The sequence below is a fragment of the Kogia breviceps genome, chromosome 15, assembly GCF_026419965.1.
Source record: "Kogia breviceps isolate mKogBre1 chromosome 15, mKogBre1 haplotype 1, whole genome shotgun sequence".
In the NCBI taxonomy this organism is placed as follows: domain Eukaryota; kingdom Metazoa; phylum Chordata; class Mammalia; order Artiodactyla; family Physeteridae; genus Kogia; species Kogia breviceps.
In genome coordinates, this window is record NC_081324.1 from 70,875,242 (window position 1) to 70,893,496 (window position 18,255).

Sequence of the window (18,255 nt, forward strand, 5' to 3'; positions counted from 1 at the left end):
ATAGACCCACAGAGTCCCAGAGCCCTGGCTGTCCGTGCACCATCTGCACCATGACCCCATTCTGCATCCCGTTCTAGCTCTGACTTGTGTTGCTCTCCTGTTTTAGGTGATGGGTGCCTTCAGAGCACAGTCTCAATCTTCATCTTTGTAAAAATGACAATAATAATAACTATCATTTATAGATCTTGCAATGGGCCCTACATCGTCATAATGCAATATCCTTCTTAACCTAATAAAGAACCCAATGAAGTAGGTTCTGAACTTCTCCCCATTCTACAGATAAGGGAGCAAAGAGATGTAGGGGGCCCAAGGGACAAACCCAGAATGGAAAGTCACACAGGCCTCTCTGAGTCTGAAGCCAGTGCCCTTAACTGTTGAGTACTGACAGCCTTGCTTGTCTTCCTGGGACCCGCTGGAAACTCCTGGGAGCTTTAAAACATTCTGTCGCTTCAGCTCCACTCCCAGAGAGTCTGATGCAGCTGGTCTGGGTGGTGGCCCCCCAGGTGACCGCAACATGCAACCGGGACTGAGAACACCAGAGCCCGGCAGCTCAGCCTGACCTTCTGGGACCAGGCAGGATACCGCCTTCGAAAGGGGATTGGCTACAGCTGGCAAATCTCACCACTGTCCACACCATGTTGAACAGTGAGTCAGTGCCTTATTTTTAACCAAACCCCTGTAGAGGAGACAGTAACACAGGGGTGGGCCAAGCAACACAACCCATCCCAACCTCCCTCCCCTCTACTCTGTGTACTCTCCTCCTTCGGACTTTCTCAGTCACCAAAACCCTCAGATCCCATCTGCAGCCTTCTTAGTACAAGGGGGAAGAAGAACATCTAGAATCAATGGGGCTGAGAGGAAACGCACAGCCCATTTTACAGATGTGCAAACTAAGGCTAAGAGAGGGGATGGGATTTGGCCTGGAACACACAGAGTGGTGGGGCCAGAGCTAGAACCCAATTCTCCTGACATTCGATATGGATCTCTTTCTGCCCCTATGTTATTCCAGTCTCTCCCCGTCCCTCACTGGCTGGGTGGCCTTAGGAAAACCAAGTCACTCCCAGAGCCTCGTTTTCCACCCCCTGCAAAATGGTGATGGATGCTAATGGTTCCCTGCAAGGATTATATGAGGCTCCAATGAAATGGCTGTGCTGGGGTGAGGAGAGAGAGGCCAAACTTATTTAATGATCGGGGCAAGAAAATTAAACTGGCAGGACCCAGCAAGGGCTTGCTGCCTCGCAGGAGCATGTCCCGAGGCTGCCCTGCTCCAGCCCTGGGAACATCTCGGCCCATGGTCCAGACACCTGTTGCCGTCCGAGGCCTGTCCATCATACTCCGAGTCTCCATCCATGCCCCGCAGTGACAGCTTATCCCTGTCCTCTGCTTAGCTCTGCTTCTCAACTTGTGCGCAGCAAAGCCAGCACAGCCTGCGGGCTCCTGGGACCCTTTCTTCCCCAGGCCGCTGTGGCTGCCACACTCCCCAGACTGGGCTCTCCCAGGCAGCTTGCCAGAGCAGAGGACACACAGCCTCCGGCCCTGGTCTGCCTCTATCTGGTCTCATAACCTTGATCAGGTGCCTTGACCTCTCTGAATCTCAGTCTCCACCTCTGATAAGTGGGTATAATCCCATCCACCTCCTTGCTGTACAGGGTATCATATGAGCCCCTGAGCAGACAGTGAATCTCGTCGAGTGATAAACAGCACACAGTAAAACTGGATCTCGACCTAAAAGCAGTCTGTGGGGGTGGACTTTGGCTTGGCCCCCACTTATGCCTGCATCAGCCAGGGCTGGGGACAGAGCCTGCCCTCCCTGTCACCACCCCCACAAAGGCTCAGCAGGGGGGTTTCAGCAGCTGCTGCCGTTCAGTTGCTAGAGGACTTCGCTGATGCATCAGTCACTGTGACTGGACAGGTGCAGGCTCGTGGGGGACCAGCCAGGCAAACAACAGCTGAAGGGGCATGGGAGGCAAAGCCAGCGTGGCCACTGGGCTCAAGCCAACTCCAGGCCCTGAGGCCACCAGATCTCTCAGCCCGAGCGCTGCAGCATCCACCCAGCCTCAAGAGGGCGTAACAGAGATGCAAGGAGATGCCCTTTCTGCTAACACTGTGACATGCCCAAGGGGCAAGCACCCCAAGCCTGCTTCCCCGGTGTCCAGCCTCATCGTCCTGTCTCCCTGGTGTCCAGCCTCATCATCCTGCCAGGGTTCCCTGGCTGAAGAGCTGGGGGAAAGGAGGGAGGCAGCATTGGACACCATCAGGGATCAATCTGCAAGTCCGTAAAGCACAGGGACTGCACCTCGTCCACCTACTACTTCCATCCAGCAGTGCTGTTCAGAACATGTACGTGGACACCGACCAGTCAGAAGGGACGCCAGCTGGAGCAGGGCCCTGAGGTCCCTCCTGTGCCAAGCGGCGAGCCTTTAGCCATTGGCTGTGGCCACTCTGAGAGACTCAGGAAAGGGGCCTAGGTGAGCATGGCAGCTGGGGGGCACTTGGGCCCATGGCCATTTACCACCTGCTGTGGAAGGGTTTCAGAATTTTAACAACCAATACAGCAATAACCAGAGAACACCAACTGAACATCTTTTCTGCTTAAATGAAAGCAAACTATCTATACATCCCCCGTTAACATTTAGGTTTCCCTTTCTACAAAAGTAGTGGCAAAATGATCCCCTCGTACATCAACTGTTACCATCCATTCACTCAGTGAACAACAATTTTTGAGCATTCACTATGGGTCAAGTTCTATGAGAGCTGCTCAAGATACAGAGTCAAATGAGAGAGAGAGGTGTTGCTCTTAAGGAGTGCCTAGTCAAATAAGTCACATGATCAACTGATTACTATGCTGACCACAATTAAGACAGGCATAGAGGGTGGAGTGGGAATTAAAGGACGGCAATGGGAGAGCTTTCCAGAGATGTACCATTTGAGCTGGGTTTTGACAGAGGTGTAGGAGTTCAAGAGATCAAGCTGAAGTGGGGACTGCAGGAACGAAGGCTGGCAAGTGACTCAAAGGATGCTCACAGGACAGGAGGGTGGGTATTTTTTAAATTATTTATTTAGGCTGTGCCAGGTCTTCGTTGAGGCATGCGGGATCTTTAGTTGCAGCATGCACATGTGATCTAGCTCCCTGAGCAGGGATTGAACCCGGGCCCCCTGCAGTGCGAGCGCAGAGTCTTAGCCGCCGGACCATCAGGGAAGTCCCCAGAATGGTAGGTATTGAAAGTCGCCTGGTCCCCTTCCTGTGGGGCCACTTACCTCTCCTTCCGGGGAGGCAAGCGCTGCCTGTTTCCTCCGTCTTGCTTCCTTCGACTCTTTCTCAGTCTCCCGGACCAGCTGCCTAATGAAGCCCCCTGGGATGACAGAGAAAAGGGGAGGGGGCGAGGATGGTGGAGGGCTCCTGTCCTCTTCCCGAATCTGTTTTGCAGAAGCAAGGAAGGAGAAAGCTCAGTGAATGAACCAGTGGAGGCAAGCTGCCCTTTAAGGAATCTGCGACAGAGCCAGGGAGGCACCCAAAGAGGACCTACACGACCAAGCTCATGTGTACAAGAGGCCACAGCAAAGCAGGAGAGGCTCAGTGAGGCTCTGGGAAGCCTCGAGACAGCACATGAAAACGGAATGCACGAGCTTCAGAGGTTACTCCAGTTGGTGCAATCTCTGCCTGGACCCAGTTTCCTCATAATACGAATTTGCATGAACAAGGCCACTGGTTCCCTTCCTTGGTGTGGGACAGACCCATCTCTGGGAAGACCTGTTTCAGAAGGAGCTTTTCCAGGTTTCCACAAGGCGATGGATCACAGGGAACCATCCACACTCTCCTGTCCCATCTCAGCTTGTAGTTAATAGATTAAGCAATTAATTCATCACTTTAATCACTTTGTGTGCCAGGAGCATGGTAAGGGAGGGAAGGGCGGGAAGCCATGGTTTATATAAGGATCCAGCCCTGTGGCCATAGCCCGCTCTGCTGACCCAGTGCCGTGACTTCTTGATGGTCCTTAAGCCAGAATCTGGACAGCCACGGGCTCCCCAACACTGGGCTTTAAAGCCTGCATTTTATCCCCCAAATGTGGTCTAAGCCAGCTAGCTGGACTTGGATTGCAGCTGAGACTCGCCACAGAGACCTTGGAGGCTGAGACCTGGGCCTGGCTGTGACTGACTGGGGTGCGTCTTTAACCAGCATCACTGTGACTGCTCGTGAGTTTAAAAAAGAAAAAAAATCTCCAGCGCTTCTTATGGCAGAGCTACACTCTGGTTTAAAAATAAGCTCCTTATCAAGGTCCTCTTCAAGAGGGTAGCAAAGACTTGATCTCTGCAGCCCTGCTAATAAAAGGGAACCTAAAGGAGATAGGACAGGCCAGGAGACAAAGCAGAGGCCAGGAGATAAGGCAGACTTCTGCCTAGGAAGAGAGAAACCAGAGACACACGGATAGTGGGCTCACGTTTACACCACGCTCACATGGACTAAAACCCGAGAGTGAAACGCACAGTCAGCGGGTGTCAACGTCCATCCACTCCCTCCAGCATTATTCTATGCTACATCCAGATCAGTCTGGGAGGGGCAGAGGTAGCCAGAAAGAAGTTTCTCGGCCACCCCACCCTTCAGCCTCCAATTCATTAAATGTCCACAGGGTGGGATGAGGTGAGAAGGAGATAACAAGCATCAAAGAAAGAGGCGGCCCTTCGTGGAATCTTATGAGAAACACAAAAGGGAAAAGCAGCATCACTGGGAAGAAGGGCCCGTTTCCAGTTCTCCATGGTGACAGAAGGCAGGGACCTCAGAAACCCATCCCCATGGCATAAACCTGGCAGCCAACAGCCCTGCCTCTGCCCCCTCACCCCCCGCTTCCCCACCCATACTTCTCCCACACAACCCTCATGCTCATGAGAGCTGCCATGAGGATGGAGACCGGACAGCTGGTCTACCCTTGTTTCCCCGCCACCTACTGCGGAACAGACGGAGACCAGGCAGCCATGGGAGGAGTCAAGGGCATGGTCACTGATGCCTGGCTGGGTTGGAGAGGCCATGGCTAACCGAGGCAGAAGGCCGAAGGGGGACCGGACATGCCCCAGGGAGGCTCTGGATGTCAGAATCCCTGCCCCAGGTGGCCCCAGATGGGAGGGGGCAGCCTGGGCCACCGGGGCCATGACTTGTCCTTGGAGGGTCCAGTTGGCCCATGTGGCTGCAGCCCGAGCCCTGACCGTTACTTTCCTTCTGCTCCCACAGGGCAAGGCGTGATGAGATGGCCATGCTGAGGCAGTGCCAGGACCGTGAGATGAGATGAGATGAGATGGATGGGATGGGATGAAGCTCTCTGCCAGGCAGCACGGGATACGGCTTTATGGACACACGCAGCGCATGAGGTGATGGACACGAGACTGACCCGTGGAGACACAGAGGGGAGAGAAGAGAGGGACAGGTTAGCTCGTGGGTACTGCCCAGCTCTAACCCCCACCAATGCCATGAACCAAGACCACAAAGCCGGGCACAACTCACTGTCATCTACATCTGGGAGAAATGTGGTCAGCAGGGAGCTGCTGGCCATGGAGTGGACAGTGCCCTGATATCCTTGCCCCTGACCCCGCAGTTTAACTTTCTCTTGATGTACACAGTCAGAAAAGTACATACTAGTAAGTGTATAGGTCAGTGGCTCTCACATAAAGAACACAACTATGTAACTAGCAGCATGACCAAATTAAAACTATTAAACTTTTAAAATAAAAACATGATTTCATTTAAAAGTATACTGAATTTAAAGTATTATTGATTAAAATTAAATTTCAATCTTAATTAAAATTATAACAATTTTAATTAAATTAAAAGTACATTTGAATTTAATTTGAAATATTCTTTTTTATGAATATTATAGTATATAAATATTGTAAACATATTATATAAATACTCAAAATAAAATAATAAACAGGCAAATCTAATCTATAGTGATGGAGGTGGAAGCACCATGAGTGAACTTTCTAAGGCAATGGAAATGTCCTGTATCTTGATGCGGGTTGTGAAATGGGAAATAAAATGGAGTCACTTATGTCAGGGGTTTTACAACGGGGCCGGCAAGCCATCAAAGACGGGGACCTTACACACATCCTCCCCCGGTGCAACCAGGAACTTCGGAACTGATCCAAACCACAAAGATTCCAAGGACTCTGCAAGAACACCTGAGATTTGTCCCAGGGAGGAACTTTTACTTCCCTCTAGTGATAGCCTTAGCGCTCATAGTGATAGCCTTAGCGCTCAATCACGTTAATCGAAGGCCAACTTCGACCTCCAACTCCAATTAAAATTCTTTGTAATGCAAACCTCCCCCCTTTGCCTTTAAAAGCCTCTGAATTTTACTCCCTAGCAGGACACTGTTTGCGTTGCTACCGAAATCTGTGAGGCGGTATTACAATTCTTAATCCCAAATAAAATTTTTGTTGGATTACTGCCTTCTAAGTTTATTTAGGTTGACAGAGTGCTGGTTACGCTAGTATAGCACGTGTAAAAATTCCTCCAGCTATACAATTAAGCTTGAAAATTTTACTGTATTAAATCATATTTCAATTCAAAAAATAGAACATTACCAGCCCCTTGACCATCCCTCATGCCCCCTTCTAGTAACTATTCCCCTGAGGACAGCCACTCTCCTGATTTCTAAAACCACAGAAGAGTGTGCGTTTCTTTTGTGAGGTAGCAGTTGGCTCCACGGTTTGACTGTGAAAATGAGAAAAGGGTAGGACACCTTGACTATTAATCGACCCAGAGCTTTGGGGAAAGGATTAAGCATTTTTAGCATCATTTTGAAAGCCTTAATAAACACACATAAGTTTTGACCTAGAAAGCCCTCTCTGGAAAACAAATTTGAGGGAGTGATCCTCAACCAGAAAACGTCACCACTGTGTTGCTTCTACAACTAAAAAACCTAAGTCTCTGATAACTAGAGAAGTTGAATAAATTAGAGCATGTCGGACTTAAAGGAATAGTATGAACCCACTGAAAAGGATGCTTAGGAAACATTTTAAAAGCAGCTTTATTCATCCCACGTCAGACCTTCTAGAAGGCCAGTGTCTGTACAAACCTGCTGAACAGAGTTTTCTGGTCTCTTTATTCAGGTACTATAAATAGAAATGTTGGGGGGGAATGTAAATTAGCAGGCCCAAAGTGGAACGAACCTGTCAGCCTCATATCCAGGTGTCAGTAATAAAATAAAAGATTAAATTGTTAAAGTAAAAATAAAAAACTGCATTCTCTGAGGTGTAATTTCTATGCCAGCCGTAAGCTTCACCCATTGTGAGCATACACTTTGATGCTTTTTGATAAATTTACAGTTTTTAAAATAAATTTATAGAGTTTTGCAACCCTCACCAAAATCCCATCACCCCCAAAAGGCCCTTCATGCGTATTTGCCTTGCTAGCTGTTCCCACCCTCAGCCCCAGGCAACCACTAATTTACTTCTAACCTCTATAGATTGCCTTTTCTGGACTTTGGATATAAATGGAATCCTAGGGAATGCACTCTTTTACGTGTGTCCTCTTTCATTTTGCATAATGTTTTTGAGGTTTGTCTGCATCGTTGCGTATATCAGCCTTCCACTGTATGGATAAACCACATCCTCTTTATCTATTCACCAGCTGACGGACATTTGGGTTGTTTCCACTTTGGGCCCTGATGAATAATACTGCTATGAATAGTCCTGTAAGCCTTGGTGTGCCCATGTGTTTTCACTTCTCTTAGGGAGATTCACAGGAGGTCGCACTGCTGGGCTGTCTGCTAACTTTATGTTTGACTTTTTAAGAACTGGCCCAACTGTCTTCCAAAGTGGCTGCAGTCATTTCCCATCCTGCCTGCAGTGTCTCAGGCCCATTTGGGAAGCGCGTATACACACACACACACTCTATCCAAAGCGTATACACACACACAGACACACACACACACACACAGACACACACACACTCTATCCAAAATGGGCAATTAACAAAGCACCCCACACAGAAAATGAAGAGCCCTCCTATATGCCCAGGTTCTGCATCTGCGAATTCAACCAAGCGTGAATCAAAAAATCTTGGGGAAAAAAAATTCCAGAAAGTCCCAAAAAGCAAAACTTGAATTTGCTGTGCCCTGGCAACTATTTACGTTGTATTTACATTCACATTGTTTTTACATCGCATTTACATTGTATTTATAACTGCTAACATAGCATTTACAGTGCATTAGAGATGATTTAAAGTATATGAAGGAGGCTGTGCTGGGTTATATGCAAATATTACACCATTTTATATGAGACTTGAACATTCATGGATTTGGGTATCTGTGGAGGGCTCTTGGAACCAATCCCCCAGGGATACCGAGGGACGACTATACAGCAAGATCTTCGTAAAGGGGGTCAACAGGGGAGGAAGGAGCCTCTTTCTTCCGCCTTCGGCTTTTCTCACTTCTATCTCTGAGCAGGATCCCTCACTGACCCCTCCTAGAAGATAACCCCATCCTCAACACTCAGAGTTACCATGGTTCACGAAGTTTTCGGCGGTCCCCTTGGCCTGTAAAGAGCTGCTTTCAGGGACTTATCCATAAGAAGACGGCTTGGGCAGCGTTCCTGGAAACCCTGCCCCACGCAGAGACAACTGCACATCCTGTTAGCTGATGAGACAAACCTCACGGGGTGGCGCTGCGCTGAAGCCATCTCGCCAGACACCACCACGGCCTTTGTCTTCCAACTCCGTGTGGAGCGAGGTCAAGCCACTCCCATCATCTCGCGAGATCCCACCGTGACTTCGCTTTTCAACCCCCACATGAGGCGATGTCAAGCAACTCTCATCATCTCGCGAGAGCCCATTGTGGCCCTCGCTTTCCAACACCACATGGGGTGCTGTCACATGATAGTCTGAAATCAGCCAAGGGAGTGTTTACACCACAGAAACTGGCAAATACCACAAAGCAGGGCTTTTGCTCCCGGAGCCAGGCATTAAACACTGACCAGAGCCGGGCGTTAAACACTGACCAGCACAGTGCTGGCTGACACTGCAGCACTCCTGCAGGGCCTGGCAACGATGAAATCACAAGATCCGAAGACCCAAGAAGGGATATTTTAGCTCTGATGAGGTCAGGTGCCCACGGGAGACCCTTAAAACATGTTCGAGTGAAACCAGCCAAGTCTTTGCCTTAAGAAGAAGGCCCCATAGTGTGGGTTCTCCAGGTTGCAGAGGCACAAGAGGTAAATAAAGCTGGAGAATAAGCAGGAGGCCAGATCTCTGGGGAGAGGGGCTGGGGGAGAGAAGCGGACAGAAAACCCCCTCCCCACTCATCCCCTTAGGAGACACTGGAGAGGACCCGAGTGACTCACAGCCAGATTTCACTCTGCTACACGCCTGGGCAGAGGAGCCCAGGCTATGAATAGGCCTGACCTGAGGTTGCTGCCCTGGCCACTGCCCTCCCCACAACACTTCCCATCTGGCTCAGGCCCGCCCAGGTCAGTGGCTGCTAACCAAGAATCGCCCTCAGCTTCAAAGCTCTAGGGGGGATCCTGGCTGATGGTCTGGGTGGTCCTCAACCGGGCTGCTGGCAGGCCCAGGGGTCCAGAGCACATGGGGGAAATGAGAGAGCTCAGTCTCGGGCCTTTCCTCCTCCTGTCTTGACCCTCAAAGGCACCAGGCCAGCCCCACTGACCCAGGGCCAGGAGCCAATCCTACGGGGGTGGCTTTGTCAAGCCTTAATTTAAGCAAGTGTTCTTATCACCACATTCTCATCCCAGCCTGAAACTCACACCTGCCTCATCAGCTGCTGTTTTAAGCCCATGAGGAGGCCCCAGATGCTCCGAATTCGTGGGACAAAGTCTCAAGTCTCCCCTCAGAGGTGAGGGAGGCTGGTGAAAGGAAAAGTAACCCCTAAAGCCAGGGATGGTTTGAAACAGTTTTCCATGTAGACATGCTGGTCTGAGTGGCCCCATGGGGCCCTCAAGGCTTATCCCTCTCACATCTCAAAGTCCAGCCCTAACCCAGCAGCTACTCCTCCAATGACTTCACCTGTCTCAGAGAACCAACTCCCCGGTCTTTATAGTGGCCTACAGGGCCCTCGTGGTCACCTGTCCTGACGCCTCTCCCCCTTGCTCCTCCACTTCAGTGAGAAGTGACCTGGATGCACCCTTCCACGTTCCGTCCCCTCTGCTTCACACGCTTTCCCTTCTGCGTGGCTCACGTCTTCAGCTCTTTTAAGTCTTTGCTCAGAGTCACGTTCTCGGCCATCCTGCCTTCACCATCCCATTTAAGTTGCTGCATAGCTCCATTCCACCTCGCCCCACCCTATCCCAGGACTACCCATCATCTGATCTGACCCTTCTTCCCCCATAGCACTCGATCACTGTCCACCATGCTGTGTTCTTTGTTTAGTTTCTGACTCCCCATGCAGAACATGGCCCCTAAGAGGTTCAGCATTTCCATCTGTTTTGTCAGCTTATGTGGCCCCAGAGCCTAGGACAGTGCCTGGCACACACATGCTCTCAATACGTATTTGTCAAGTGACTGAATGGATGAATTTGATTAGGAGCGTGGCTGGGGAGGGGCAGAGCAGGCCGTTGCCAGCAAGTCTACAGCGGGGATTGCTGACGTCCCCACCCTGTGCTGTCTGCATCTACATCTCTTATCATGGCCCATGTTCACGTCCTGCCACCACTATTCCCTTGTGGGCGCCCAGGAAGTTCTCTGAGACTGTTTTCTCAGCCGTAAAATGGGAAGAGGACGGCCACATACCCACATGCTTAACCACTGGTAACTGCTTTCAATCATCTTTCCATTTTCTTTCGACTCCATGGCCAAAGCCGGCCTGGAGGCCCCAGCCCAGGACTCAGAATGGGATGATTCACTGACATTTAGGGAGAACCGACACCGTGCTGAGCACTGAGAAAGAAACCTTACACCTAAACTGCCCCTGGTCCCCTTAAATTCCTACGGGACCTGACATTTAATTATCTTGAAATCCATTATCACATTTCATTCCCAAGACAGCAACCACATGGCTGGCGCCACAAGAGTCTCTGAGAGGTTGAAGCACTTGCCTGAGGTCACCCAGCGAAGGTCAAGCTGTTTCCTATCAGGATAGGGGCATGTAGGTTTCAACTCACATATCAACTCTGATAGATGCGTGGGTTGTGTCTGGAGTGTTATACGGGAAGGACTCTGAGCTTCGGTCTGAGTGACAGATAAGGTATCCCATGTGACACCTATGGGGTGCACCCTCCATTTTCTTGTCTAGAGCCTTCAACCATTTGCCGGGTGAGCAATTTCTCATAGCGCCCAGATTCTTCAGAACACGGGCCACTGTGCCCTGGGAGTGTCCTCCTAGACCGCTCTCTGCAGCACAAGGGGACACTTCCCTCCACAAGAGGCTGAGCACGGTGAGCGCAGCAGGCTTATGCCCGTCGGGGGACAGACGTCAGTCCTGGAGCCCCCACATCTGAGCTTGGGCCCCATGCTGCCTGTTGCCAAACCTCTCTGGGCCTCAACTCTCCCATCTGTCAAATGGGAGCTCCAGTCTTTCTTGTCCACTTCCGGGCGGCGTGGGGTTGGGGGTGACACTAGCCTTCTGTACACCTGTGAGCCGTTACTGACTTTACTATGATGGCCTTTTGCAGCAGCCCTGTCACCTACTGATTGATTGAGGTCGAGTCCCACCCAGTCTTTTAAGTTCCTGGACCCAATTCCAACGTGTGTGTGCCAGGGTGTACGTGGGGCAGGTCAACTCAGTTCTGACACTATCTCCCCAGACATAAGATTAGATTCCATGAGTAAAGGGCTCAGTCCCACGAGACTGCCCTCCCCCTGCCCCCACTTCAGCCACCAATCCCAAGCTCCGACTGTTACCTGTGCTTCTGACCAACTGGCTATAAATCAGAGGTTCCCACGAGCCCCTCCTTGGGTTAGATCAATTTGCAGAGTGGCTCACAGAACTCAAAGAAACATTTTACTTACGAGATCACTGGTTTATTATAAAAGGATATAACTCAGGAACAGCCAGATGGAACAGATGCACAGGGCGAGGTAGGGGGGGAAGGGGCTCGAAGCTTCAACGTTCTCTACACGCACCTCTCACCCCCAGTCTCCACGTGTTCATCAACCCAGAAGTACTCCAAACCCCGTCTATATATTTGGGACTCACAGCTTTCAAAACCCTTGGAATTTCCTAAGTGTTGAGAGTGATAAAGTTGTCATATATACACTACCATGTATAAAATAGATAACTAAGGAGAACCTACTGTATAGCACAGGGAACTCTACTCAATGCTCTGTGGTGACCTAAATGGGAAGGAAATCCAAAAAAGAGGGGATATATGTATATGTATAGATGATTCACTTTGCTGTACAGCAGAAACTAACACAACAGTGCAAAGCAACTATGCTCGAATAAAAATTAATTTTTTTAGAAAGGTGCCTTTTGTTATGTTAATGAGGTGACTTTTGGAAAGCCATATATATATATATATATTTTTTTTTTTTTTTTGCGTACTAGATTACCAGTTTATTATAAAAGGATCTAACTCAGGAACAGCCATATGGAAGAGATACATAGGGCAAGGTATGGGGAAAGGGGTGCAAAGCTTCCATGCTGTCCCACCTGGCACCTCCCTGTGTACACCAATCCAGAAGCTCTCCAAACCGCATTCTTTTAATTTCACTGAAGCTTTCTTATGTAGACAGGATTAATTGATACAACCTCAAGGCCCTCTCCCCTTCAAGGGGGTGGGGGGAGGGTGGAAGAGACTGAAAGTTCCAATCCTCTAATTCTGGTTGGTTCCCCTGGCAACCAGCCCCTTCCTTAGGGGCTTTCCAAAAGTCACCTCATTAACACAAACTCAGGTGTGGTTGAAAGGGTTTTGTTATGAATATCAAAAGACACTCCTATCTGGAAATTCCACAGGTTTTACAAGTTTTGTGCCAGGAATGAGGGACAAAGACCAAATATATATTTTATGATACCTACTCCCTAATACTAAATCTTACTGCTAATAAGGTAAGTACAATTAAAACTATAGTGCAATACTATTTTCACCTATCAAGTTGGCCACATGGAAAAGTTTGATACCACTCTGTGTTGGTGAGGATACTAGGGAACAGGCAATCTAATCTCATATACTGCTAGTGCAAGTATGAAGGGCAGCATCTACTGAAATTTTCTATGCATATTTCCTTTGATCCAGCAAGTCCACTTTTGTGGGCAATTCAGAACCCTCTCTAGAATAAGGGTCAGCAAATTATTATTTTTTTTTTTCCAAAAAGCGCGAAAATATAAATGTTTTAAGCTTTGGGCCATGTGGGAGATGACCAAATATATATTTTTGGTCTGAATGACCAAATATGTATTTTTCTTCATAAATCACAGTAACGCACCCAGCCCAATAAAAATCTCCAAATGCTTTGCACATCAGCTGGCTTTGACAAGTCTTCACCTCTCCCCCCACCCGCTTCCTCTGTCCCTAAATCACGCTCTGAGTGTTTCTTGAAGAAACAGAAAAATCCTGGCTCCTCCAGCACATTGCCTCTCCGCTCTCCATATCTGTGGTTGCCTCACTGACCCAGGTTGGCCACATGTCCCTTGCCAGCCACCTTACAGCCTGGTGAGATCCTGGACCTTCCAGATGGGCCTCGGGGCCTAGGGATGAGCAATAATCTCTCTCTCAAATGCTAGCATCTACTAATCTGTAGTTGGGGGCTGCCTGGAGTGTTTTATTGAGAAGGATCCTGAGCTATGGCTGAACTAGCAAGAAAGTGTGTGGTGATCGACTAGCAATGTCTGCCATGGGTGCAGAAATGGTTAGGAGTGGTGCCTGTGCCAAGTATTTGCCATTTCCAGCCTGGTGCTTCCCCTGCCACAGTGAGGCAAGAGGCTGGTCAGGCTTTTGCTGGGAGGCTCCCCTGATTGCTCCATCATAGGGCTGTCTTTCTACCCCTGCTCCCTTGCTACCTGGAGTTTTGCTGTCTAACACAGCAGCCACTAGACACATGAGGCTATTTAAATTTAAATTAATTAAAATTAAATTAAAACTTCAGGGGCTTCCCTGGTGGCAGAGTGGTTAAGAATCCACCTGCCAATGCAGGGGACACGGGTTTAAGCCCTGGTCCGGGAAGATCCCACGTGCCTCGGAGCAACTAAGCCCATGTACTTACAACTACTGAGCCTGCACTCTAAAGCTGGTGAGCCACAACTACTGAAGCCCGCACACCTAGAGCCGGTGCTCCCAACAACAGAAGCCACCGCAATGAGAAGCCCGTGCACCACAATGAAGAGTAGCCCCTGCTCACCACAACTGAAGAAAGCCCACGCGCAGCAACAAAGACCCAATGTGGCTGAAAATTTAAAAATAAATAAATTTATTAAAAACCAAACCAAACAAAAAAACCTTCAGCTTTTCAGTTGTACCAGGCACTTTCACATGTTCCACACATGGCTAGTGGCTACCATACTGGACAGCAGAGATATAGAACATTTCCATTATCGAAGAAAGTTCTGTTGGACAGAACTAGACTAGATCAGGGTTTTCAATAGGTGGAGATTGTGCTCACCCATGGACACTGGGCAATGCCTGAAGGCATTTTGGGTTGTCACAGCTGGAGACGGGGTGCTACTGGTATCTAGAAGGTAGAGGCCAGGGCTGCTGCTAAACATCCTACAGTGCTCAGGACAGTCCTCCCACCACAAAGAATTATTCAGTCCCAAATGTCAATAGTGGTGAGGTCAAGAAACCCTGGTCTAGAAGAATCATGTCAAGTGGAGAGGAGCGTTAAGGGGGAAAAAGGGCAAAATAATCTTGCTTCAGGTCAAGAAACCCTGGTCTAGAAGAATCATGTCAAGTGGAGAGGAGCGTTAAGGGGGAAAAAGGGCAAAATAATCTTGCTTCAAACAATAAATAGATGTGATATAGAAAAAATTGAGAAAATGAGTCAACCCACTGTTGACAGAAGAATAAGAGGAGAAGTCATTCCTGGACCCATCGCCACTTAGTGGCTCTGTGACCCCAGGCAAGTCACTAACCCTCTCTGATTCTCAGTTTCCTCCTTGATAAAAATGGAACAGTATGATGCCCCCTCCTGGATTGTCAATGGATTAAATGAGATATTGAGTTTGAATAGGCTTTGTTATCTGTCCCTGTGGAACAGTGTTGCATAATTGGTTATCTTGGCTTACATTGTTTATTAGACTAGACTAAATAAACAAGTCTCTGGCAGCAAGGCACGAAGTCCCACTTTCATTTCACTCTGCATGACCTTGGGTCACTTAAGCCTCTAAATCTCACTTCCTGATCTGTAAAATGGGGCTAATCACTCATGCCCAAGCTCACAGCAATATCCAGTGTGAAGGAGACATTTAATCCCAGTAAGCAACCATCTCTCTCTCTCAACTCGACAGCTAATCTGGTTGTCCTCCATGAAACTGAAACTCAAACCCCAGCTGGTACCCAAGAAACAGCTGAAAATGCAGGCACGCAATCTGTTATGGGCGGAGATGAATTCCCTTGGGACCCCAGACCTTGAAATCCCTGACTCCCTGAGCCTGGGTACTGGCTGAGTATCTGATAAATCCACCTCACCGATTCTCGAAGATCTTTCCTTTACTGCCAGAAACTGTACTTCTTCAAAGTAATTAAGTAGCAGGGAGAAGCACAGTGTAGAACAGGAAAGGAAAATTATGGAGCTGGGTGAGTCATGCCGGGGCCGGGGGAGGTGACTCAGGTGAAGCTGATGTTGGCTCTGGGTCCTTCAGAATGAATGGTGTACGTGTGTGTGTATGTATGTGTGTGTGAGAGAGAGAGAGAGAGAGTGCTCGCGAGTAGGGTAAGGGAAGGGAGGGGAGGGGAGGGGGAAGGGAGGGGGAGGGGAGGGGAGGGGAGGGGAGGGGGAGGGGAGGGGAGGGGGGAGGGGAGGGGGGGGGGAGGGGAGGGGAGGGAAGGGAAGGGAAAGGAAGGGAAAGGAAGGGAAAGGAAGGGAAAGGAAGGGAAAGGAAGGGAAAGGAAGGGAAAGGAAGGGAAGGAGAGAGACTGACTTCTGCCTTGATGGTTATGAGATATCCCAGCAGCTCTCATCCCAATGAGCTTGTTTGTGTAATAAAGTTCATTTTAGAGCTGAGATTTAATCCTTTCATTTGAGGCTTGGAGGATGATGGTGGAGAAGGTTTTGGGGGTGGGAGGTAATAGGAAAAAATTGGGTTATTATTCCTAAAATGGGGAGCCCCAGGCTGTTTCCTGAATGCCAAACTTGAAGGCAGGGGCTGTTCTAAGCCCAATGCCGTCACTGCAAAGCTGTGTGTCCTTGGGCAAGTCGCTAACCCTCTCTGTGCCTTGGCTGCCCGATCTGTGAACAGGTGAAGCTGGATTTGACAGCACCCGGGGGGCCCTGCACTTGCCGACTTTCTCCATTTTTCAAATGATTCAATTTCACATAGCTTAAATATTAAGGATACCATGAAAAGACACGGAGGAAACTTAAATGCATGTTACTAAATGAAAGGACCCATCTGTAAAGAGTATGTACTGTAGACTCCAACTATATAGCATTCTGGAAAAGGCAATACTGTGGAGACAGTAAAACGATCAGTGATTGCCTGGGCTTGGTGGGAGAGAGGGATGAACAGGCAGAGCACAGAGGATTTTTAGAGCAGTGAAACTACTCTATAGGATACCGTAATGACGGATACATATCATTATGCATTTTCCAAATCCATAGAATATACACCACCAAGAGTGAACCATCACAGACACTATGGATTTGGTGATGATTACGTGCCAGTAAAGGTTCATCAGTTGTAATAAACATCCCACGCTGGTGGAGAATGTTACCACGGGGGAGGCTGTGAACGTGGGGACGGGGGTGTATGGGAATCTCTGTACCTTCCCCTCAATTTTGCTGTGAATCTAAAACTGCTCTAAAAAATAAAAGTTATTAGTTAAAAACACTCAAGGATATGCCATATGCCACAGTCGCCATACAGCGACTAACCACCTGCTTAAACCAGCCCATTCAGACGGGCGTCTGTATCTTCTACGTAAACCAGGAGCCGCTGAAGGGCTGTGTCATCAGGGCCTAGAAGGAACCTAGCCAGAGTTCCCATCCTTTTGGCCGTGTCGGGAGGTTCTCTCCGGCGTTGGGGCCTTCTCATCTCACCTCACAAAGCCCCCAGAAGCGCCTGGTCTTGCCCCTGGCTGAACACGGGCCTTATGAAATTTTGCAATAATCAGACCCTAACAGAGGACAGTGAATGTTTTCCACGTCTGTGATACCATGAGTTTTGACAAGGTGGGTGCTAAGCAGCAGCCCTCTGGGGTTTTGTCAGCTCCCACAGAGGAAAGGCGTTTCTCCAGCTTTGGTGGGCACCAAACGCGCCCATAAGGTTTGAAACCTGTGAATTTCCGGGCCCCTTCCCCCCAGGACCGTTCAGGAGTTCTGAGATGGTCCCGGGAATCTGCATGTTTAACACCCGCACTCCCCCACCTCCCCCCGTGAGGCCGGTGGAGGTAATCAACGACCCATCCTTGGAGAAACGCTGCCCTGGATGTTGAATCCTGGCTGCCATCTCTAGGATGGTCTCACCAAGGCCCTCTGGGTTTAGAAGGAGAAACTAAAGCTCAGATCCCGGAAGGGACTGCTCCGAGGTCGCAGAGTCAGCAGAGCCCAAACTTGGCTATTCAAGGTGACCGGGCCTATGTGCAGGTGCCACCAGACATCTGCATTGGTGACATGGAGACCCTCCTTCTCCTCCCCCTCCATCTCTCTCTCTCTCTGCGTCATTATTTTCTAGAACTCATCCACAGCCTCAACTACACAGCCCACCCTGGACATATCACCCAGATACAGGAGAGCCCGAGTCAGCAGCAAAGACAACCCCGAGGGAACCACGGTCCTGTCAGACACAGGAAGCCCCAGTGGGCCCCTCGGCCCCCCTGAGCTGGTGCACCGAGCGGGTCAGGCATCTGCTCGGCCGGCCACAGAGTGAAAGCGGCAGCCCAGTTCTCCCGGCCCTGTGGGTCGAGGCCACACTGGAACCGACTGGACTTTCCCCTCCCGGCCACCTCTACAGAGAAGCCTCACCAAGGCCGTGGCCCTGAGGCCTAACTCCAGGGAGGGAGCTGCATGTGAAGACACAGCCCCTCCCCACTGTCCACACCACCCACGGAGGCCTGTGCCACTTCTCCATTCAAAGAAATGCCCACAACGGGCGAGCCACAGAAAACACCTCCTCTCGGACAGAGGATCAAGTCAGGGCCACATGAAACTCAAACCTCCGT

General features: G+C 49.6%; 1 protein-coding gene across 14 annotated transcripts in view; it reads right to left on the reverse strand.

Annotated features, from left to right (window-relative positions):
* The window catches only part of MYO18B (myosin XVIIIB), a 239,503-nt gene that overhangs the window by 219,846 nt on the left and 1,402 nt on the right, over positions 1-18,255 (reverse strand). For 13 of the 14 annotated variants that reach the window (XR_010836953.1, XR_010836954.1, XR_010836950.1 and 10 more), the window contains exons 2-3: positions 5,210-5,376; positions 3,259-3,417 (exon numbers count right to left, since the gene is read on the reverse strand). Coding sequence is in view for 6 of the 14 variants with exons in the window: in XM_067015387.1 (XP_066871488.1) it covers positions 3,259-3,417; positions 5,210-5,248 (198 nt within the window). In the remaining 8 variants the exon portion in view is untranslated. The remainder of the gene's footprint in view (positions 1-3,258; positions 3,418-5,209; positions 5,377-18,255) is intronic. The other variant, XM_067015391.1, reaches the window with a different exon arrangement.